Source organism: Mustelus asterias, chromosome 3, assembly GCF_964213995.1.
Source record: "Mustelus asterias chromosome 3, sMusAst1.hap1.1, whole genome shotgun sequence".
NCBI lineage: Eukaryota > Metazoa > Chordata > Chondrichthyes > Carcharhiniformes > Triakidae > Mustelus > Mustelus asterias.
This window is the reverse complement of record NC_135803.1, coordinates 99,859,142-99,882,939: the sequence shown is the minus strand read 5'-3', so window position 1 is coordinate 99,882,939 and position 23,798 is coordinate 99,859,142. Positions and strand designations below refer to the sequence as shown.

The 23,798-nt window shown below is 49.4% G+C and overlaps 1 protein-coding gene and 1 long non-coding RNA gene across 2 annotated transcripts in view; both read left to right on the top strand.

Annotated features, from left to right (window-relative positions):
* The window catches only part of oxtra (oxytocin receptor a), a 39,783-nt gene extending 36,832 nt beyond the window's left edge, over positions 1 to 2,951 (top strand). Inside the window, exon 3 of the mRNA XM_078209399.1 lies at positions 1,615 to 2,951. Coding sequence (XP_078065525.1) covers positions 1,615 to 1,874 — 260 coding nt within the window. The 3' untranslated portion in view covers positions 1,875 to 2,951. The remainder of the gene's footprint in view (positions 1 to 1,614) is intronic.
* Positions 2,952 to 8,482: 5,531 nt separating this feature from the next.
* Positions 8,483 to 23,798, top strand: part of LOC144491503 (uncharacterized) — a 279,152-nt gene continuing 263,836 nt past the window's right edge. The window contains exon 1 of the long non-coding RNA XR_013497458.1: positions 8,483 to 8,661. This is a non-coding gene — a long non-coding RNA (uncharacterized LOC144491503). The remainder of the gene's footprint in view (positions 8,662 to 23,798) is intronic.

Below are 23,798 nucleotides of genomic sequence, written 5' to 3'. Positions count from 1 at the left end.
AAAATAGAGAATAGACAGGGCAACTGTGAGGCTTGTTGGTCAGTTGAACTCTCCGAATAGACATGGTGTTATTTTAAATGTTAGAAATGTACTATATAAAATAAAATTGATAATGTTTTCGAGGCAAATAAAACATTAAAATAATTACATCTGGAGAAATATGTACTTTGGCTTCCTTGCTGAGACAACCCAAAGATTAGAAAACTAGTCATTTTAGCAATGCCTCACATGTGAATCTTCCTGATTGGTATTCAAATACAGTTGGCTTCATAACTCCATGTCTTCAGCACAGTGCCAAGGAATCTTTTACATCCACCTGACTGGGAAGGTGGAACCTTGGTTCAGCACCTCTGACAGTGCAGCACTCTCCCCCAGTGACCATAGACTGGAGGGTCAGCCTTGGTTTTCTACACGCCGGGAGTACCTGGAGTGGGACTTGAACCTTGTGGTTCAGAGGCAAGAGTGTTACCATCTGAGCCACAGCTGACACTTCACACGAGAGGAAAGACCTTTCACGATGTATTGTTTTGTACATAATATGAAGGTTCTTGATTTAATTTGTTTTGACAATTTGGTAGTGCATATGAATTCCAATTTTTATTTAAAGGGGGAGAAGGGAATCTGTTAATTGTGTTTAATTGCATGCAAGTGGTGAGCATTCACATGGGATTCACTCCCTCACCCTTGGTATATAGAGTTAATATATACAACCAAAATTTCAAAACAATTTAAATCAAAAGCATTCATATTTTGTACATACATTGTATAGCGAGGTACCACTAAACAGACATACACTTAAATGGTGATTGCTATTATATGTTTGTAATGTTAATAAATGCAGAAGTTTGTGAAGGTTAGCTCCAGTTCCATCCTTTATCAATTGGCTTTCTGGAGTAAAACATGGGATTCTCCAGCTGTGCTTGCCCTAAAACTGGAGAATCCTGCTCGAGGTCAACAGCCCTTTGCATGCCCGCCCCTCGCCTGCTACAATTCCCATGGTAGGCGGGACGGGAGAATTCCCCCCCATAGACTTTCTGTTTAAGGTGAATGTGGTGAGAGGTACACCTGCACTGGAGACAGCTTAGACATGGTTCACCTGGTTGTTTTTTAGGATGAAGGGTGGTCTTATGGGGAGAGGGTGAGCAGGTTGGGCCTATATTCATTGTAGATTAAAAAAACAAGAGGCAATCTCATTGAAACATGTAAGATTCGGCAAGATAGATGCTGAGAGGCTATTTCCTCTCCTGGGGAATCTACAACTAAGGGAGCAGTTACAAAATAAGGGGCCCCAATTTAAGATAGAGAGGAGGAGGAGGAATTTCTACTCTGAGAGAGTTGTTAATCTTTGCAATTCGTTATCCCCGAGAGCAATGGAGGTTGGGTCATTGATATACTCAAGGCCGAATTAGATAGATTTTGGAGGAGTCAAGGGCTGTGGGGGCAGGCAGGAAAGTGGAGTTAACTCCAAAATCAAATCAACTGTAATCTTCCTGAATGAGCAGGCCAAATAGCTAACCCCCACTCCTATTTCTAATGTTCCCCTGCGTCTGTATACACAGGCTGATGGTCATTATTAAAGGGATCAGTGTAACAGTTTTTTACATCCACCCACAGATTGGCCCTTTGTCATCTCCATGCTGCTGGCGAGCCTCAACAGTTGCTGCAACCCCTGGATCTACATGTTCTTCACTGGCCGGCTCTTCCACGACCTGGTCCAACGTTTCCACTGCTGCACCTCGAAGCTCAAGAAAACTGAGCAACCCAACAGTGAGCTGACCTGCAGCAAGAAAAGCAACTCCTCCACCCTCGCCATCAGCCTCAAGAGCTCGGGCAGTCAGAAGAGCCTTTCGCTCCATCAGCAACAGGAGCAATAAAACCAGCCGCAGTCGACTTGGTGTTGCAAGGACAGTTCCGCTGAGATCTTTCCCTGGGTTTCTTTTGCCCTTTATCCATTATGTAAAACGCTGTGCCAATTGTAAGTGATAAGTTATTGTTCCTCTCAAATGACCTTTAATGCACTGATGAAGTTTGACCATATTGCAGCTGGATCCTGTTGGGTATGATACCACTAGCAACGGAGATTAAATGAAGAGTGAATACAATGGGGCCGTGTATCTTGTTGCTAACTGGTATTCACTGGCCCCACTGGCCATTGGGCATGGATAGAATAAGTTTCCATCACGAGCCTGCTGACAGACCAGAACCCAGCTCGGGACAATGGATCCCGGGGTTGTCGGGGGGAGGTGGATGGGTGGTGGGTGCTGCATATTGTGACCAGGAAAAATACCAGCATTTTATTTTGAGGTGCTGCTGATTGCCAGCACTGACCTGTCTAAGGCTTGACATATTATTTAAACCGGTTCCTCTCAGCGTCTCTGTGCCTTCTCACCATCACCACACCAGCAGTTTGAAACAAGCATTGGCCTATAAGAGTAGGGCTTTCTCAAGGTTTCACTTAATAATTGTTGTTAGACAGTCTGTGTTTTTGTGCTGTTGCTTATTCTGTATTTATTTTAATGCATTCACTATTTTGTGGTCATTGAGGACCGATTATTTTGGTGTTACCAGACGTTTTGCAACCACCTTGCTTCCAGCTGCTTGTTAGATGGGCATTCCTCATGAATTTGAATAGTGCAGCAAGATTGGGAAGAACACCACTTGAGACAATCTCGATGGAACTTCATTTTAAATTGTTACAGATCGCAGTGCCTCGGGTTAAAGCCCGCACAGTCAGTTGGTGGAACTGAAGACCAGACGTCAATCTTTACCCAGTGTAGTTCCCACCTCCACAACACCTCCACAACACCACCCCCCCCAACCTCCCCCATCCCCCTCCCCCTCCCCCCACCCCCTCCCACTACCCCACCACCCCCTCCCCCATCCCCTCCTCCGCCTCCCGTCCCCTCCTCCCCCTCTCGTCCCCTCCCCTCCCCCGTCCTCCGCCTCCCCTACCCCCGTCCCCCCCCTCCCCCTCCCCCCTCCACCTCCCCGTCCCCTCCCCTCCCCCCTCCTCCCCTCCCCACTCTCCCTCCCCCCTCTCCCCACTCCCTCCCCTTCCCCCCTCCCCACCCCCACCCCCACTCCCCCTCCCCCTTTACAAAGGAAACTTACGCACTCCATGTCAACAATGTCTCCACAGTGCCCCCAGTGGTCAGGGAAGGCCTCAATCCTGATGGTGGACACCACATGATTCCCTCGTTACACCCCTCTCAAAAACATACATCAATAAAATAAACTAATGAGAGGGGCTGACAGCTCCTGATGTGGCACCGGATCAAAAAAATCAAAACTTCAAAGAAAACTTACAAAATCAAATTAAAATGTACTTCCCAGGGGGTGATGATGCACCCAGGCCCCCATGGTGCCCACCAGTCCTGGAAGACTGATTGACTCTTTGTGAACATGTAATTTTCCAGTGAATGGCCACTACCTCCCCTCCCAACCCCAACCAGAATCTTAACTGATATAGTTAACGTCCCGCAATGGGTTCTTGCTCATCAGGGCAATGGGTAAAAGGGTGCTTAACTATCAAAATAAGCCATATGAAACTGAAGGCAGCTCAGCAGGAAATTTACACGCCACTTATCTGAGCAAATGCCATGACCATCCCATGAGAGTGCACCTGGGTATCTTGAAGAATATATAATAGATGTTCCAAAAAGGTTAAGTATGAAGGAGGATGGCATTGGTTATGTAAAGTCTTGAGATATATGTCGGGTTTTACAATGAGCTCCAATGGACACACTGGCCGGAATACTCTGGTCCCGTCTGCCCCACCGGGGGGAGAATGGAGAATTTAGCACTCAACCAAATCCCCATTCACTGCAGCAGGACCAGAGAATCCAGGCTGCGGGCGAGATCGGAGAATTCCAGCTAATGTTTTCTCCAAAGCCGAAAGATTCAATGCAATACACGGGGGGGCAGGGAGCTGAAAACTATTGGACCTTTTCCCTGAGCAGTAACCTTGGTACTTTGATATTTGTTGAATTTGTTTCCAACAAGATGAAGATATTGTGAAGTAGTTGTATAGTAGTGGTGAGAAAGTTTTCCTGTGCCGTCTGATTGGGATGCACTGTTTACAAATGCAGTCCCTGAAGAAAGAACGGAGACACGAGAAATTGAACCAAACTGAGATAGTGAACCAAATATTTCAGAGTACGCCATGGGCCCGTGTTGGCCAGAAGCATAGTGAATAGCATAAACATGTGCCATTATTACAGCATTTAGCATCGTTGGAAGGATTTTGGTTACCCCTTTTGACCTGACTGAGGGCCCTGGTTCATCTAATGAAAAGACTGTGAGCTCTTACAATGCAAGTCTTAAATTGTTTTTTGGAAGATATGTATCAGCTAGTAAAGGACCACCTGACTTTAGTACATATCACCAAAAAGAGCTGAAAATGCTTAAAGACTTAATGAAACTAAGAAGCTATCCTAGAATGGTGGAGAGAAAGGTACGATAGTCAAACTAGCTCCGAGCAACAAAGACCCATAGAGGGAAATTATTTGATCTTTATCATAGGTTCCCATTGTGACAAGAAGACAGTGTTTGGTGCCTCCGTGATGTTCCCACTTTGGATGTGAAAAACAGTTCATGAAGGGGTAGTCAAGGAACTATCATCAAAACCTGACAGAGAACAACTCTCATTGTCCTCCACACAATTGTTATAAGCAGCTGTGTGAGCTGCCTTGTAATATCGAGTTAATGAGGATAATGCCAGTGGATGTGGAGAAGAAAGAATCATGAATAGATGAGAGTGAAGCAGCACAATGGGATATAACATCTACATTGAGTCCATAGCGTGACTTTATAGTCAAGTTTCTCCAAATATTTGTTTACTTTGGGTCAAAGGTTATTGAAAAGGAAAATTTAATATGAGGGGAACTTGAGTGATTGGGATACTCTTGTCCTCAAATACCCCTTTCTGTGAAAGAAAGATTGTACCATTTATCTCTATAGCTTGATTGCCGTAACAATTGTGAGCTCAAACAGCATAAATTATTCAACGGTGAGGAGTATGTTCCACTCCAAAAGGTTGAAGGTCCCAAGGTAATTCATGTAATTGCTAAAGCATTTGTCGGAATTGTTATTCACAATGTATATTCCGATATATGCACGTCAATGTTCGGCATAATTGTCAAATAGGACTCTGAGGGGTCAGATACGATGTTGGAGACTAAAGCCAGGAATTTCTTCAAGCCTTCTCCTACAATCCACCACCATAATTTCAGACAAATGTGCAAAGAGATTTTCCAGGGATCTTCTGCCAGAACTTGAGGAGCCAATTTGGAGACCCCAGTGAATAAATTCCTGATGTAAGTTTGGGGTTGGGGAGTGGGATTGAGTGCGATGATCAGGAGAGCCTGATCTGAGGAGTTGTGGCCCTTCCCAATTTGGATTGGGGAATTTTGGAATATAAAGTTAGATCTGAAAGCAGGTAAAGGGAGAAGTGAATGAGGTGAAAGACAAAGTATGAAATGCCACCATGTTCTGATTTGTACCACAAACCCTGTTATTATTAAACACACCCTGTTGCACATACAATTGTGTTTGGAGTTTTCATTTGGAAGATTTGAAGAACATCTTATTCAGGGTTCTCACTACACGTTTCATTTAATTTGTTTTATTACAAATATTAAGGCCATCGCTACACAACCTTTCCAGCCGGCTCACATCACAACTCTAGTAGGGGGAATGACACCAGAAGTGCCACAGAGACAGTCCTTACCTCAGAGCTGTCTGAGTGGCCTGCCATGGACAAAACCCCTGCCTGCTTGGGAAAATGCTCCCATACAATCTGGTTTTGAGCTTCCAGCAGCAATACGCCATTATACCCAGCTCGAAGAGACCATGCACCCTCTCGTTGGCTAAGTATGCCTTTCATTCACCTATTCAAGTCCTTCTCCTCAGTTCTACCTAAGAACCAAGGACACAGGGATGACCTTCCCAGCTGTTCACTCTACAGAAGACTCTTGGGACTGAGGTGGCTCTTTTCTCATGTCAGCTGGCACTCAGTGTAGGGATCTGACTGCACCTCTGGAGCTAAAGTTAACTCGGCCGGCCACCCAGCCTGCTGATTTCCTGGCTCCAATCGGCCCACAGGCTATTTTTTTTGGAGGTGGGATAGTGGGGTTTCAGGGCTAGCCCCCCCCCCCCCCCCCCTTACCCCCTGCCCGTGGGGGTAGCCAATATTACTCAGTGGGTCACTGAAGGCCATTTAAAGGAGGCCGCTTGGGATGTCCTACTAGTCTTCTGTCAGGAGTGCGCAATGGGGTTGACAAAAAGGTGGAAATCCAGGGCTGAGGAGTCTGATTTCATTTATTATTGTCACATGTACTGGGATACAGTGAAAAGTATTGTTTGTTGCGCACTATACAGACAAAGCATTCAGTTCATAGAGTACATAGGGGAGAAGGAAAGGAGAGGGTGCAGAATATAGTGTTATAGTTACAGATAGGGTGAAGAGAAAGATCAGCTTAATATATGATAGGACCATTCAAAAGCCTGATAGCAGGGAAGAAGCTTTTCTTAGTACTTGTTTTCAGACTTTTCATTCTTTTTCCCCGTTGGAAGAAAGTGGAAGAGAGTACGTCCGGGGTGCGTGGAGTCCTTGATTATGCTGTCCGGGGTGCGTGGAGTCCTTGATTATGCTGGCTGCTTTTCTGAGGCATCGGGAAGTGTAGACAGAGTCAATGGGTGGGAGGTTGGTTTGCATGATGGACTGGGCTTTTTAAAAAAAGTTTATTAGTCACAAGTAGGCTTACATTAACACGGCAATTAAGTTACTGTGAAAATGCCCTAGTCGTCACACTCTGGCGCCTGTTTGGGTACACTGACGGAGAATTTGGCATGGCCAATGCACCTAACCAGCACTTTATAGTTTCTTGCAGTCTTGGTCAGAGTAGGAGCTATACCAAGCTGTGATGCATCAGGAAAGGATGCTTTCTATGGTGCATCTATAAAAATTGGTGAGAGTCATAGGGACATGCCAAATTTCCTTAGCCTCCTGAGGAAGTAGAGGCATTGGTGGGTTTAATTCTAGCATCAGCGTGGAGGGACCAGAACAGGTTGTTAGTGATCTGAAAACCTAGAAACTTGAAGCTCTCGACCATTTTTACTTCATCAGCATTGATATAGAGAATGGCATGCCCTACACAACGCTTCCTGAAGTCGATGACTATTGGAAAAGGAGGTGCTCAATGTAGGGGGCGATTCTTCCAAAAAGTGCTGAATTCGCAGGAAAACTGGTGCAAATCATGCCAGTTTTTTCAGTGCAACTTCACACTCGAATCTCCCCATTCTGTGCAATGCAGAGGTCACAATCGGGAATGTAATTGAAAACCCAGGGGGCGGGGCCTATTCATGTCGGAGTTTGACAGTTCTGGAACTCTGCACATGTGCAGTGGCCCCGACAGCTCGATTGCTGCCCAGCCTGGGACCCCCACAGTGCTGGCCCTCCAGATTCCCCCCCCTCCAATGGCCCGATCGTGGCTGCCACAAGCATTCCTGGGACAGCCCCAACCCCCCTGTCATGAAGCGCCCCGATCTCCAGCCCCCCCCCCCTCCCCCCAGCAGTGATGATCCCCCCCAAAACTCCACCCTGGCAGACACCCCCACGGGAGGCAGACCCAACTCAGCAGACCAAATCCCCCAGGCCGCCCCAATCGCTGGCCTCCCTCTAGTCCCGACCAATCCCCATGCAGCGTGACAGCGGGACCCCCCCATGATCATCACGAAGCCCTGCCCCATCAGGCCTTGCCCCCTAGATCCCGCCCCAGTAGGCCCTGCCCTCCTGGCACTGCCCCATGCGCAGTGGGCAGTGCCAAGGCGCCCCCTGGGCATTGGCATTTTGCCCCTTGGGCACTGCCAGGGTGCCCATGCCCAGGGGGCACCACCACCCCACGGCCTGACCCCCTGGGGGCCCCAAATGCCCCCCTTCACTCCAGCGGAGTCTCTCGCTAGTTCCCCGAAAGTGGGGAGCTACTCTAAACCCTGCTGGAGTGAAATTGTACTGGTGGGGTGGGAGATGCTACCGGGCTGGGAGACCTCAGTCCCGGGCCCAATAATGACATTTAAATAAGATTAAAAATGGATTTAAATCACTTACCTGCTGTTCCTGCTGGTTTCTAGTGTGGCCCCACCACATCGGATATCCGGCGCTCGGAGATGCACGCGCGGTGGGAAAGCATGCATGAATCCCGCTAATTGGCCCACACGCCATTCTCCCGGCTCGCCACGCTAAAAGATTATGGGTGAATTGCCCCGCTGGAGTCACATCTCAATCAGCCCGATGAGGACCCAGCCCTTTGAATCATAGAATCATAGAATCCCTACAGTGCAGAAGGAGGCCATTCGGCCCATCGAGTCTACACCGACCACAATCCCACCCAGGCCCTACCCCCACATATTTACCCGCTAATCCCTCTAACCTACGCATCTCAGGACACTAAGGGACAATTTTTAACCTGGCCAATCAACCTAACCCGCACATCTTTGGACTGTGGGAGGAAACCGGAGCACCCGGAGGAAACCCACGCAGACACGAGGAGAATGTGCAAACTCCACACAGACAGTGACCCGAGCCGGGAATCGAACCCAGGACCCTGGAGCTGTGAAGCAGCAGTGCTAACCACTGTGCCATCGTGCCGCCCTTTGGCTGATGTACAGAGAGAAGAAGGGCGTGCTGCGGGACCAACAACTATTCTGTCCTGCGGCACGTACATGAAGTCATGCTTGGACCCGATGTCAGATGCAGTCTCAAGGAGGCGCAGCTGTGCAGTGGAATCCTGTCTGATGCTCGGATGACCCTTGCTCGGATGGAATTTCACATCAGTCCCAAGCCCAGACGCACTGCGCCGGGAGTCTGAGCCACCTCACGGGTTTCCTATATGGGCTGTTGCTGCACACCTTCCACTACCGTGCCCTCCCCCCTTACCCGGACATGCGCATTGTTGCTGTCCGGCAGCGGAGGTCCCCAATGGAGGTCCCTCTACGGAAGGATCCTCCCCTTTAACATCGGGAGCCTGGGGTGGAGGCTAGTGCGCGCAGCAATTCCATACAACCCTAAGTTGCACCAGTTTATGGGCTCCCAAGAAACCTGCCCTTTTTGCGATGTTGTGGAGTCAATTGTTCAATTGTTCTTTACATAGTGGATGCTCGAAGAGTAGATATGAAGGTTGCATGGGATATGGGGTAATGGAAGGATATGGAGGGGCAGAAGGGAAAGTACGAGGTATTGGCATGACCCTTTACACTTCCCCATCAAAACGTTCCTGATTCACAAGCAGGCTTCCCTAAAGTTCACTAACTGACTTATCTGGTAGAGTTCCCAAAGGCTTCCACATTCATCCTGTCTCAACAAATTAATCACATCGGGTGGGATGGTGGTCGAAGAACAAGTCCCTGTAATGTCAACCTCAACATCACTGGACTTGCTTGTGGAGTCACAACCAAAACCAATTCCCCCTAGGAGAAGGTGGAATGCCTCAGAAATGGAGGTGATTCTTTGAAATTCTGGATCCATGGGCCTTGATTCACCAGTTCTTGACTATTCCTGTCTTTTGCAGGAGATGAAAATCCAATACATTGAGTACGAAAGCGGGAAAGTTATGGTGAACCTTTATAAAGTTCTGGTTAGGCCCCGAACTAAGGTATTACATTTGGTTTGGGCCACCACACTTTAGGAAGAGTGTGAGGTGTCCTTAAGAGGGCGTAAGAGAGATTGACCAGGATAGATCCATGAAGGGGGGAGTTTCAGTTCCAAGGATAGGTTAGAAAAGCTGGGGTTGTTCTCTTTGGAGCAAAGATGATTGAGGGGAGATTTGAAAGCGGTGCACAAGGTTACGACAGGTTTGGATAAGGTAGGCAAGGATGTTCCCATCAGCTGATAGAACAAGAAATATGGGACAGAGATTCAAGGGGCGATTCCCCCATTCTAACCCGCTAATTTTTTGGCGGGTTGAGCCGGGAGATTCACGTGTGTGGGCCGATTCACGGGATTTGCGCATGCGTTCCCGACGTGTGCACATCTCCCAGCGACGGATATCTGGCGAGATCGGGACCACACTGGAAACCGATGGGAACAGCGATTAAGTGATTTCAATCTATTTTTAATGTTATTTAAATGTAATTATCAGACCCGGGACTGAATTCTCCGGGCCTGATAGCATCTCTCACCCCGCCAGTACAATCCCACTCCAGTGGGATTTAGAGTAGCTCCCCACTTTCAGAGATCCCGCTGGAGTGAAGGGGGAGGGCAACTGGGGGCCTTCAGGGGGGGCGGTGGGGGGGTGGTGCCTTCTGGGCATGGGCACCCTGGCAGTGCTAACCTCTGCCCCCGGCACTGTCCAATGGGCAAAGTGCCCATGCCCGCAGGGCACCTTGGCACTGCCCACTCTGCATGCGCAGAGGCCCGGGACTGTCAGACTCTGGTGTGAATAGGCCCCCCCCTATTCACGATATTCATGATTGTGACCTCTGCAGTGCATAGAGTGTGGGAGATTCATGTCTGAAGTTGCACTGAAAAAACAAGCGTGATTTACACCAGTTTTCCTGTGAATTCAGCACTTAGCATTTTTTTGGGAGAATCGCACACTTAAGGTTTTGGGCAAGAAATGTGGGACACTGGGTGTGGTAACAGAGTCATAGGGTGGAATTGTACCGGCATGTCCGCCCAAGGTTCGTACGATCCCACCCAAGGCCAACGGAGAATGTTGTTCTCCAAGCCTCGCCCGCCCCTGGAACAAGACAGGCATGCCGGTAAAATGGTAAATTTTACCATTTTATTTCTAAGTGCCAGGCGGACGTGGAACTGGGAAAGTTACAGGTCCATTTTTTGGGCATATTTTCAGAACCCCCATATGCATTCTGGCTGCAAAATTCTGATCGAGCCTGTTGCTCGCTGCAGAAGCCTGTGGTCAGGGCCTAACACGCCTGAAAGCCTGCAGAGGGAGGTAGTGCGCATGTGCAGGCCTCTAATGCTGCACATGTGTATTAGCAGTAGCTGGGGTCTGATAGAAGAGAGCTGTCAGACCCCTGCTAGTGCAGACAGCCTGAAGCAACTCCCCGGGGGCCCGTGGCCAGAGATACAGCCCGCACCGATCACCCCACCATCAAGGCCAATCGCAAACCCCCTTCCTCCCCCACCAATCGTGGTCCTGCTGCCCTCCCCCCACCGATTGCTGCAGAGTGGCAGTGGGCCATTTTACCGGCATGCCTGCCTCGATTCCAGGGGGCGGGCGAGGCTTGGAGAACAACATTCTCCGTTGGCCTTGGGTGGGATCGTACGAACCTTGGGCGGACATGCCGGTACAATTCTGCCCTCTGACTCTGTTACCACACCCAGTGTCCCACATTTCTTGCCCAAAACCTTAAGGGTGCGATTCTCCCAAAAAAATTCAAAGTGCTGAATTCACAGGAAAACTGGTGTAAATCACGATTGTTTTTTCAATGCAACTTCAGACATGAATCCCTATTGACCTCCCCTATTGACCCCACCCCCACTGGCCCCTCCACCCATTGGCCCCGCTCCCGGCATTGCCCAGGTGCCGGGCTGGCATTGCCAAGTTGCCAGGGTGACACTGCCAGTCTAGCCCTGCCCAAGGGCACCCTCCCCTTGCCTTCAGCCTCCCAAAGAGGTTTCAATGGCCTCCGGTTCCACTGGTGAGGCCAAGTCGGCTGCTCTCCGTTCATGGTGAGAAACTCTCCCAGCAAGGCTCTCAAGGCAGGCGGGCCTGGACGATTGGGCGCTGGGCTCACTAAACACATTCAAAAGGAGATTTGCATGTATTTAAATACATTAACCTGCCTCTCGTCCACTTCTGGTGAGAGGCTGACCGCGCCAGAAATCCTGCGTTCGTAAATTGGCGCCAGCCGTGAAAACCAGTGCCAATCGTGCTATTCGCTTTACGCCCCACTTTACGACCACATCGCACCCAAAAATAGTTGTAAAATACTGCCCGTGGAATCATACAGGTTTATAGCATGGAAACAGGCCCTTCAGCCCAACTTGTCCATGCAGCACAGTTTTTACCATTAAGCTAGTGACAATTGCCCGTGTTTGGCCCATATCCCTCTATACCCATCTTACCCATGTAACTTTCTAAGTGCTTTTTTAAAGACAAAATTGTATCCGTCTCCACTACTGTCTCTGGCAGCTCGTTCCAGACACTTATCATCCTCTGGGTGAAAAAATTGCCCCTCTATCACTTTTGTACCTCTCCCCTCTCACCTTAAACCTATGCCTTTTAGTTTTAGACTCCGCTACCTTTGGGAAAAGATGTTGACTATCTACCTTGTCTATGCCCCTCATTATTTTATAGACCTCTATAAGATCACCCCTAAGCCTCCTACGCTCCAGGGAAAAAAGTCCCAGTCTATCCAGCCTCTTCTTATAATTCAATCCATCAAGTCCCGGTAGCATCCTAGTAAATCTCTTCTGCACTCTTTCTAGTTTAATAATATCCTTTCTATAATTGGGTGACCAGAACTGTACACAGTATTCCAAGTGTGGCCTTACCAATGTCTTGTACAACTTACAACTTCTTTATTCAAAGAGCTCACTGCCCATGAGGGAGGCAGAAGCGATAATGAAGGTTTCAAAAGGAAATTGCATGGGCACTTGAAATAAATGAACCTTCACCACTCAGGGATCAAGGTGGGGTGTGTGACTGGCTGGATTGCTCCACAGAGAGCTGGCTTGGACTCATTGGGCTGAATGGCCTCTATCTTCGCTGCAAATAAATGACTACTATTTTCTATTCTAACTCTCCAAATTCTCTACACGTCTTGGTGGCCCTCTCGACTATTACCTCTTGGTTTCCATCCTCCTTCTCAAGTTAGTTTAAACCTTCCCCAATGACACTAACAAATTCTCCTGCAAGGGCATTGTTCCTAGCTCTACACAGCAGCAATGCATCTGACCTTTACAGGTCCCATCTCCCCCATAACCACTCCCAGTATCCCAGGAATCTGATGTGCCCAGATTCTATTGCTCCACCAGGATTTAGATGTGAGTGTGAGTTGATGCAGTAGCAGCTATAACTTGTCTCTGTCTATTCCAGTGGAAACTGAAGACCAGTTGCTTAGTGATTCATTTGAGTCATTCATACCATCCCCTGTTTACATCTCAAGTGCTGCGTGTCTAGCAGATTGCTACACATTCTTGCCTGCAAGGCTGCATTGTGCTCTGCTATACTCCTGCAGAACCATAGAAATCAGTCCATTTGGCCCATTGTAAGAGTGCCCAATAAAAGATCAATAGTCTCCACCTCAACCCTACCCTGTGGCAATAATTTGCTGCTGCAATGATCATTTGCATCAGTCTCTGGTTCATTTTCCATTCATGTGAGGGGCGATTTTCCAGACACATTCCAAATTCCGTTATGTTTGCTAACTCTCACGAGAGAGTCATAACGGGATATTTGGACTGGGGAGATCTGGGAATGACATCTGCCCCCTCCCCACCAGTGATATAATCACCTTCACACCCATACTGTGCTGCAACTTATAGATGGTAAAATGGCAGATTGAGGTTTTTTCAGTGCAGCAAGGCAATATTACTGTTATACAAGCTAGAGGATTCAGTGTCACATAACTCCCACCCCTTCACAGTGTCTTTGACAAAGGGTGGGTATCCCTGAGATTGTTAGATGTTAAATTACTTGAAACTTGAAAGGAAGGTCATTTGGGTCATTTTTCCTACCAGATAAATAAGCTCCAGTTAGCCGGGTCCGGCTTATGAAGTGCAGATGGTCTTTGTATAGTTCTCTTTAAATTTGATCTCTGTAGCCCACAGGGGCCATTAGTGCCTCTTTAGAGTTAACAAGGCTCAGGTTTCCGCGATACTGCCATGCTAGCAGCCATTGTTCAAGGGTTACAGACGAACATAGCTTCAGCTATTTTAAAAGGATTTTTGTTCAGTTTTTAAAATTTTAGCAATTAACCTTGAGGATACATTGGTAGTTTCCAGAAAGATAAAGTTTGTGGTCTTAGTCCCCTGCCACAAGTAAATGCAAAATAGATGTTTAAACACGCCATGGGTTTTGGACAGTATTGTTCAATTAATACTGATCAGTGCAATAGACATGATACTAAATTATAGTCTAAATGAAGCAAAGTACTTATATCTAAAATGACAGAGTAGAATCATATCATCATAGGAGGGATGCAGAAGGAGGCCATTCCATGCTGGCTTTCTGCAGCAATAACTCTGCTCATTCCCTGGCCTTTTTCCCCAGGTAACGCATTCCACACCCTGACCACTCACTGTGTGGGAAGGTTTTTCCTCTTTTTTTGGCCAATCACTTCAGATTGTTTCCTGATCCTTTCTCTGATAAGAGCAGTTTCTCCCAAATCACTCTGTTCACCACCCTCATGATTTTGAATACATTTATCAACATTGAGTTTCAGCCATGGCACAGCTGGTAGCACTCTCAATATGAGCCATCATGTTCTATGGGCAAACCTCACTTCAGGACTCAAGCACAAAGCCAAGGCAGGAACTCCAGTGCTGAAGGAGTGCTTCACTGTTGGAGACGCTGACTTTACAAGTGCCAACAATCTCCTGTGCTAGGGTCAACTAGGGAAACTGTTCTGGATTCCTGACCAGTCAGTGGCAGATGGACTTCCTGCTGGAGGAGCTCAGGCTCACCTTCTCTACTTTGAGTCTCCCACTTAGGGAGGTCGGTCAGGCGTTGGTGTGCTTTCGCACCCGGATGGTGATCCATCTTTGTAGAGATGCTTTGACATTGAACTACCTCCAAAATGGTGCGCGCAAGCAATGTATTTCTTCTGCTGGGTGCACGGCCTCAACTATCACCTGCAGCTCCTGTTTATAGACCTATGTTTCTCTGCTTCATTCCAGGAGTTGCTTACCTTTTACAATCTGGAACATGATTGCCTCCTGCCAGAGCTCTCACCCATCGGGAGTATTGGCTCTCAACAGAGAACCCGCACCTCCACCAGTCACATGGCTGGCGAAGAGAGTGTGCCAGATGATGGTGGACTGTGCTGGATGATGGTGGACTGTGCTGGATGGTGGAGGATTGTGCCAGATAGTGGAGGAGTGTGTCAGATGTTGGAGGAGTGAGCCGGATGTTGGAGGACTGTGCTGGATGGTGGAGGAGTGTGTCAGATGTTGGAGGATTGTGCCAGGTGGTGGGGGAGTGTGTCAGATGTTGGAGGATTGTGCCAGGTGGTGGGGGAGTGTGCTGGATGTTGGAGGATTGTGCCAGATGGTGGGGGAGTGTGCTGGATGGTGGGGAGTGTGCCGGATGTTGGAGGATTGTGCCAGATGGTGGGGGAGTGTGCTGGATGGTGGGGGAGTGTGCCGGATGTTGGAGGATTGTGCCAGATAGTGGGGGAGTGTGCCGGATGTTGGAGGATTGTGCCAGATGGTGGGGGAGTGTGCTGGATGGTGGGGGAGTGTGCCGGATGTTGGAGGATTGTGCCAGATGGTGGGGGAGTGTGCTGGATGGTGGGGGAGTGTGCCGGATGTTGGAGGATTGTGCCAGATAGTGGGGGAGTGTGCCGGATGTTGGAGGATTGTGCCAGATGGTGGGGGAGTGTGCTGGATGTTGGAGGATTGTGCCGGATGGTGGGGGAGTGTGCTGGATGTTGGGGGAGTGTGCTGGATGTTGGAGGATTGTGCCGGATGGTGGGGGAGTGTGCTGGATGGTGGAGGATTGTGCCGGATGGTGGGGGAGTGTGCTGGATGGTGGAGGATTGTGCCAGATGGTGGGGGAGTGTGCTGGATGATAGTGGAGTATGCCAGATGGTGGAGGGGCAGGTTGGATGTTTGTCAGTGAATGTGGCATGCAAAGCCATTCCATTCTGCACTGAGGGGTTTCCTGTACATGCTTCTGCTGCACACACTCCACTTCCTCACCATCAACAGTCCAGTCACTTTCCTCCATTCAATAGGATCATGGCTAATCCAACATCCCTCACGTCCACTTTCCTGCCCTTTCCCCGTAACACTTGGTTCCCTTACTGATCAAAAATCTATCCATCTCAGCCCTATATGCAAGGACGCTGCCCCCACAGCTCCCTGTGACAAGGAGTCCCAAACACTCACAACTTCTGAGAGAAGAAATTCCTCCTCATCTCAGCATTAAATAGTTGCCCCTTTGAATGTCAGTGTTCCATGTATATGTGGGTTGTGTGAAGCTGCCGCTGCTGTTTTAATATCTTAGGGAGTTGCGCCTCAGGATTTGCTTACACTTCAACTCCCCACTCCTGATCTTTGGCCACCCAGTGTGGAGGCAGAGAGGCTGGCGGGGTGAGGGGGGGTGGGCGGGATGAGGGGGACGGGCGGGGTGAGGGGGATGGGCGGGGTGAGGGGGACGGGCGGGGTGAGGGGGGTGGGTGGGATGAGGGGGGGCGGAAGGGATGAGGGGGGCGGATGGGATGAGGGGGATGGGCGGGGTGAAGGGGACGGGCGGGGTGAGGGGGGACGAGCGGGGTGAGGGGGTGGGCGGGGTGAGGGGGACGGGCGGGGTGAGGGGGACGGGCGGGGTGAGGGGGGGCGGATGGGATGAGGGGGACGGGCGGGGTGAGGGGGACAGGCGGGGTGAGGGGGACGGGCGGGGTGAGGGGGGTGGGTGGGATGAGGGGGGGCGGATGGGATGAGGGGGACGGGCGGGGTGAGGGGGACGGGCGGGGTGAGGGGGGTGGGTGGGATGAGGGGGGGCGGATGGGATGAGGGGGATGGGCAGGGTGAGGGGGACGGGCGGGGTGAGGGGGGTGGGTGGGATGAGGGGGGCGAGCGGGGTGAGGGGGGTAGGTGGGATGAGGGGGGGTGGATGGGATGAGGGGGACGGGCGGGGTGAGGGGGACAGGCGGGGTGAGGGGGGCGAGCGGGATGAGGGGGTGGGTGGGGTGAGGGGGACAGGCGGGGTGAGGGGGGCGAGCGGGGTGAGGGGGTGGGCGGGGTGAGGGGGGGCGGATGGGATGAGGGGGACGGGCAGGGTGAGGAGGACGGGCGGGGTGAGGGGGATGGGTGGGGTGAAGGGGGCGGATGGGATGAGGGGTCGGGCGGGGTGAGGGGGTGGGCGGGGTGAGGGGGAAGGTGCATATAGATCGGAGAACCTTCTCATTGGTCTGTTCCTGGGCCTGGGCAAAGTGGGCATAAACAGGACTGGGCAGCTAGTGGTTGAGGCAGTCATTCAGCCCAACTCCTTACCGCTGTTCCGTGATTGCGTCTGCTCTAAGGTGTCCCTGGAGAGGGGACGTGCAGTGTCCACAGGTACACTTGGGGCCGTCCATGACTGGTGGGAGCCACTGGGGCTGGAGTGAATCATCATCCTGGTGACATCATTTTAATTTAATAAGTTTCTTTTAAGTTTTGTTTTTTGTTAATGTACCTCTTTCAGAGGTTGTTAATTAGTTAATTTCATTACTATTTTCCTCAAGGAACGTACCACCAGGTCTTTCTGCTCCAGCACACTCTTAAAGATGTGTCCTTCATTTTTTATTGTCTTCCCCCATACTGCCCACAAAAATATATCACATTATTCTCCCAATCTGTAGAGCAATGCTATCAAATTCCCCTCTCCCCTATTTTCACAGAGGCATGAAACTATTTATGCTAAAAGTTAAAACACCATTACAGTCGGAAGAGTTGTACCATATCAGACATGGCACAGAGCACTGGCCTGGACTCAGTGGGCCGAATAGCCTCCTTCTGTGCTGTAATAATTCCATGGTTCAGCATTAAGACTTTCACCTCTGAGCCAGAAAATTTGTTTTTAATTCATCCATGGGACGTCGGCGTTGCTGGCTGACCAGCATTTATTGCCCATCCCTAGTTGCCTTTGAGTGGCTTGCTGGGCAGTTGAGAGGTAACCACATTGCTGTGGCTCTCGAATCACATGTAGGCCAGACCAGGTAAGGACGGAAAATTTCCTTCCCTAAAGGACATTAGTGAACCAGATGGATTTTTCCGACAATCGACAATGGTTTCATGGCCATCAGTAGATTCTTAATTCCAGGTTTTTTTTATTGAATTCAAGTTCCACCACCTGCCGTGGCGGGATTCGAATCCAGGTCCCCAGGACATTAGCTGAGTTTCTGAATTAATAGCGATAATACTATGAGGCCATTGCCTCCCACTAGTATTGAATTTAGAATAGAATAGAAAGCATTGAATTTGAGTTTCAGTCCAAAGATTGGAGTGCATAATGGAGGCTGAACGCCAGCGCAGTACTGAGGGAGTGCAGTAGTGTGAGATGCACTGTCTTGGGAATGAGATGTAAATCAAGGCTATATCAGGATACTATTAGAAGAAGAGTGGGAACATTTTCCATGGTGTCCTAGCCAACATATCGCCTTCAATAATTCACTATCTATAAAAACATTGTGGCTGCAAGAGCAAACCAGAAGTTTGGTCTTCTGCAGTGATTGACTCATTCCTGACTCCCCTAATCCTGTTCACTGGAATAAGACAGGAGTGTGCTGAAATGTTCTTCAGTTGCCTGGATGAGTGCAAGTAGCTTGACACCATCCAGGGCAAAGAGGCACCAACCTCTTGATGGGCACTCCCTCCACCACAGTACACAGGGACAGCAGTGTGTACCATCCACAAGACAACTCACCAAGACTCCTTTAACAGCACCTTCCAATTCTCTATCACCAAGACGGAAAGGAGCAGAAGATGCTTGGGAACACCACCACCTGTACGTTCCCTTCCATGGCCACTGATGTCACTCACCACTCAGCCTCACATGGGAAGAAATGGTTGAATCTTAACAAACTCCTGTGGTCTCTGAATCCTCCAGATTGGGCACAAGGTGGGGTTGGGGGGGGGGGGCGGGGGGGGAGGTGGGGGGAAACAAAAACTGGAAACAAACACCAAACGCTCCCTCTCTCAGCTGAGCCTGTGATGAGCCAAATTCTAGGCTGAGTTCCCCCCATGATGTGAATGTGAAAAAACAAACGCTGCACCGGGCATTTCACCGGCACCGTGACCACATCTTGATTCAGAGTTGTGGGAGGGGGCTACTGAGGAGGGGGCTGCTGCTTACTGAAAAGGCAAACTCTCAGGGTGACGTCCTGGAACCTTATCAAAAACCTCATTGCCAAAGATCACCTTGCTGGTGTCCAGTCGTAGCTGTCGCAGAGGTGCCATTACCTTTGAATGTGTAACACAACCACCCAACGACCATATTAAGGGAGCCAAAGATAGTGAAGCAGGAAGAGTAAGGGTGTGAGTAATGACAGAACCCTTATGAAACATCGGGGGATGCACTGCTGCCCAGTATTACAGAGAAAGAGTTTTACAAGGTAAGGACAGATGAGGCAAAACTCCCAGTACCCATAACACTGTTCTCCTACAAATCCTGAGCATATGTACTGAAGCAAGAGCACTCAGCCCCTCCAATCAGTCCCACCACTTCATTAGATTATGGCTAACATCTACCTCATTGCCATTTCCCAGCCTTTAATCCATATCCCTCAATGTCCGCATCTAGCCAACATCTGCTGGATTCTTTATCTAGTTGCAGGTGACTCCAGATTTCCTTCCCTTCTTGTTGGCGCTGTTTGGTTCGGAAGCTGCCCATTGTTAACGCACCCAAATGTCTTGAGATGTCCCAGCTGCAGTTGATGATAAAAACAGAAAATCTCAGCAGGTCTGCTCGGAGAGAAGAGAGCTAACATTTTGAGTCTGGAGTTTGAAACATTAGCTTTCTTCTCTCCCCTGTCAGTCCTGCTGAGATTTTCCAGCATTTCTGGATCTTGTTTCAAATTCCAGCATCCACAGTAATTTGCTTTCATGCAGTTGATGGCTGTCAGGAGGCTATTCAGTCATGAAGGGCATCACAACACAGCCAGATTTTTGTCCTCACCTTATGTCCAGACATGTACCCTTTTCCTCAGACCTCAGGACAGCACTTCAGGGAAAGAGACCCTGGCAATCTATCTAACTCCCCACATCTACATCCCTCCAAAACATAAACACTGGCACTATTTACATTTGTCCAACTGTCCTATAGCCCAGGGCAACTAATCTTCCACCGAGCAGTAACAATGGGGATGGAGTAGCCCGTCAGCCCATTTAGCCCACACTGCTGTCTGTCCTGTCATTCATATCAATGATGGCCGGTCTGCTTATTTTTCCGCCTTGATTCTGTAACCCTTAATACTCTTACCGACAAAAATCAGTTTTGAGATTTTCAATTAACTGCCACCCCTTCCCCCAACCTCAATGGTGGTTTTGGGGAGGTTTCCAGAGTTCCACTGGCCTTTGTATGAAGGAATGTTTCCTGACATTACCTGAATGGCCCAGTTCAGATTCCCCTTGGTTCTGGGCTCTCTCCCCAGCAGAGGAAATACATCGGGGGCGATTTTACCATCGCATTGCACCCATTTTCGGGCGTGCTGCGGTCGTAAAGTGGGGCGTAAAGTGATTAGCGTGACTGGTGCCAGTTTTCGCGACCGGTGCCATTTTATGAGTGCCGGATTTCCAGCGTGGTCAGCCTCTCACCGGAAATGGGCAACAGGCAGATTAATGTATTGAAATTTACTTGAAGAAGCATTTACATGTCATTGGCAAGCCCGGCACTCAATCGGCAAAGGTTCTCGCCGGCGAGGAATAGACATGCTCCCCATGAACGGGGAGCAGTCAACTTGGCCTCGCCAGTGGAATCAGAGGCCGTTGAGACCCCCCCCGGGAGGCCGAGGGCAAGGGGGGTGCCCCTTGGGCAGTGTCAAACTGGCAGTGCCACTGTGGTGCCTGGGCAATGCCAGTTTGGCACCTGGACAATGCCCAGCAGGCAGTGCTAGGGAGTGGGACTAATTGGGGGAGGGGCCAGTGGGGAGAAGGGCCAGTGGAGGCAAGGATAGTGAGGGGGGGGGGGGAGCCGGTCGGGGTGGGCCAGTGGGGGGCAGTGCTAATAGGGGAGGGGCCAGTGGGGGGCGTGGCCAATGGGGGAGGGAGCCCGCTGCCACTCTGCAGTGATCATCAGTGGTAGGGAAATTATTGGAGAGGATTCTTTGAGACAGGATTTAAACCCACTTGGAAATAAGTGGACGTATTAGTGAGAGGCAACATGGTTTTGTGAAGGGGAGGTCATGTCTCACGAACTTGATCGAGTTTTTCGAGGAAGTGACGAAGATGATTGATGAGGGTAGGGCAGTGGATGTTGTTTACATGGACTTCAGTAAGGCCTTTAACAAGGTCCCTCATGGCAGACTGGTGCAGAAGGTGAAGTCGCATGGGATCAGAGGTGAGCTGGCAAGGTGGATACAAAACTGGCTCAGTCAAAGAACACCAGGTTAAAGTCCAACAGGCTTATTTGGTAGCAAATGCCATTCGCTTTCGGAGCGCTGCTCCTTCATCAGATGGAGTAGATATCCACTCCATCTGATGAAGGAGCAGCGCTCCGAAAGCTAATGGCATTTGCTACCAAATAAACCTGTTGAACTTTAACCTGGTCTTGTTAAAACTCTTACTGTGTTTACCCCAGTCCAACGCCGGCATCTCCACATCGGTAAAAGAAGACAGAGGGTAGCAGTGGAAGGGTGCGTTTCTGAATGGAGGGCTGTGACAAGTGGTGTTCCTCAGGGATCAGTGCTGGGACCTTTGCTGTTTGTAATATATATATAAATGATTTGGAGGAAAATGTAACTGGATTGATTAGTAGGCTTGCGGACGACACAAAGGTTGGTGGATTTGCGGATAGTGATGAGGACCATCAGAGGATACAACAGGATATAGATCAGTTGGAGACTTGGGCGGAGAGATGGCAGATGGAGTTTAATCCGGAAAAATGTGAGGTAATGCATTTTGGAAGGTCTAATACAGATAGGAAATATACAGTAAATGGCAGAACCCTTAGGAGTATTGATAGGCAAAGGGATCTGGGTGTACAGGTACACAGGTCACTGAAAGTGGCAATGTAGGTGGAGAAGGTAGTCAAGAAGGCATACGGCATGCTTGCCTTCATCGGCCGGGGTATTGAGTTTAAAAATTGGCAAGTCATGTTGCCGCTTTATAGAACCTTAGTTAGGCCGCACTTAGAATATAGTGTTCAATTCTGGTAGCCACACTACCAGAAGGATGTGGAGGCTTTGGAGAGGGTACAGAAATGATTTACCAGGATGTTGCCTGGTATGGAGGGCATTAGCTATGAGAAGAGGCTGGAGAAACTTGGTTTGTTCTCACTGGAGCGATGGAGGTTGAGGGGAGACCTGATAGAAGTTTACACGATTATGAGAGGCATTGACAGAGTGGATAGTGAGAAGCTTTTTCCCAGGGTGGAAGAGTCAATTACTAGGGGGCATAGGTTTAAGGTGCGAGGGGCAAGTTTTAAAAGAGACGTACGAGGCAGATTTTTTACACAGAGTGGTGGGTGCCTGGAACTCGTTGCCGGGGGAGGTAGTGGAAACGGATACGGTAGTGACTTTTAAGGGGCGTCTTCACAAGTACATGAATGAGATGGGAATAGAGGGATACGGTCCCCGGAAGCGTAGGGGGTTTTAGTTAAGTCGGGCAGCATGGTCAGTGCAGGCTTGGAGGGCCAAAGGGCCTGTTCCTGTGCTGTAATTTTCTTTGTTCTTTGTTCTTTGATCGGTGGGGGAGGGCAGCGGGGCCACGATTGGTGGGGGAGGGGGTGGACCTGTGATCAGTCTGGGCAGGGGAGTCGGCGGGGGCTGTATCTTGGGTTGCGGGCCCCTGCGAATGCGGGGGGTGAAGAGCTGTTTCAGGCTGCATGCACTAGCAGGGGCCTGACAGCTCTCTCTTTGTCTGTGAGACCTCTGCTACTGCTAATGTAGGGTATAGGTCAGAGACCTATACATGCACACTAACTCCCTCTGCAGGCTTTTGGGTGCGTTAAGCCCCATCCACAGGCTTCTGCAGTGAGCAACAGGGCTCGCTCAGAATTTTGCAGGCAGAATGTTTATGGGAGGGCCTGAAAACATGCCCAAAAGACAGACCTGAAACTCTCTCAGTTTCAAGTCCACTCAGCACTTAGACAAAAAATGGTAAAATGCCATCCTTTATCTCCCGCTACACTATCAAAAAGGAGGTAGCATCTCTGCCGCTGACTCAGGAGCTCTTTGTTCTAGTCCCACCCCAGGGGTTGATGGCCAAGGAAGGTGTGTTTATAATGCATCCAAACATGTTGAGCAGCAACCCACAAATCCTTCCAACACACACATACACCAGTGGCAGATGTTAAGAGTGGGATCGATTCAGCCATGTGATGGAGAGAAAGTTGGAATCGCTACCATCACTGTCCATAATACCATACTACAACATGTATGCAAAAGGTGTATGTTGCCACACCAACCCGGCCCCCTGAGTGAACTGTAACGCACGACCACCACACTATCAAATCCTTTAATCATCTTAAGCGCTTCAATCAGGTTAGCCCTTAATCTTTCATACGCAAGATTAATCTATACAGCCTGTCCTCATAGTTTAACCCTTTCAGACCTGGTCTCATTCGGAATGCGCCTGGGACTGGTCAGTCTCTATAGCTCAGTAATTTAGCAAGCAGGATACACAGTGAACACAGGCTAATAATAAGAGTGAGATGTGTCCCTCCCTTAAAGGAGAAGGTTTGCTTGGCGTATTGGGCAGAAAATCAACTGGTATGCATTTCTCTGGGTTTTAAGGCTCTTCAACATGTTGATGCATTTCCACAATGTCAAGACACCCGGCTGACAGAGACAAGTTCAATTAGCAGCAAATCATATTTTTAAAATTCTCCAAATGTGGAATGAATGTGCCCCAATGATAGCACTTAATGGAGATGCTGTTGGACAAGAGTGGACACTGAGATAAAGACTGAGAT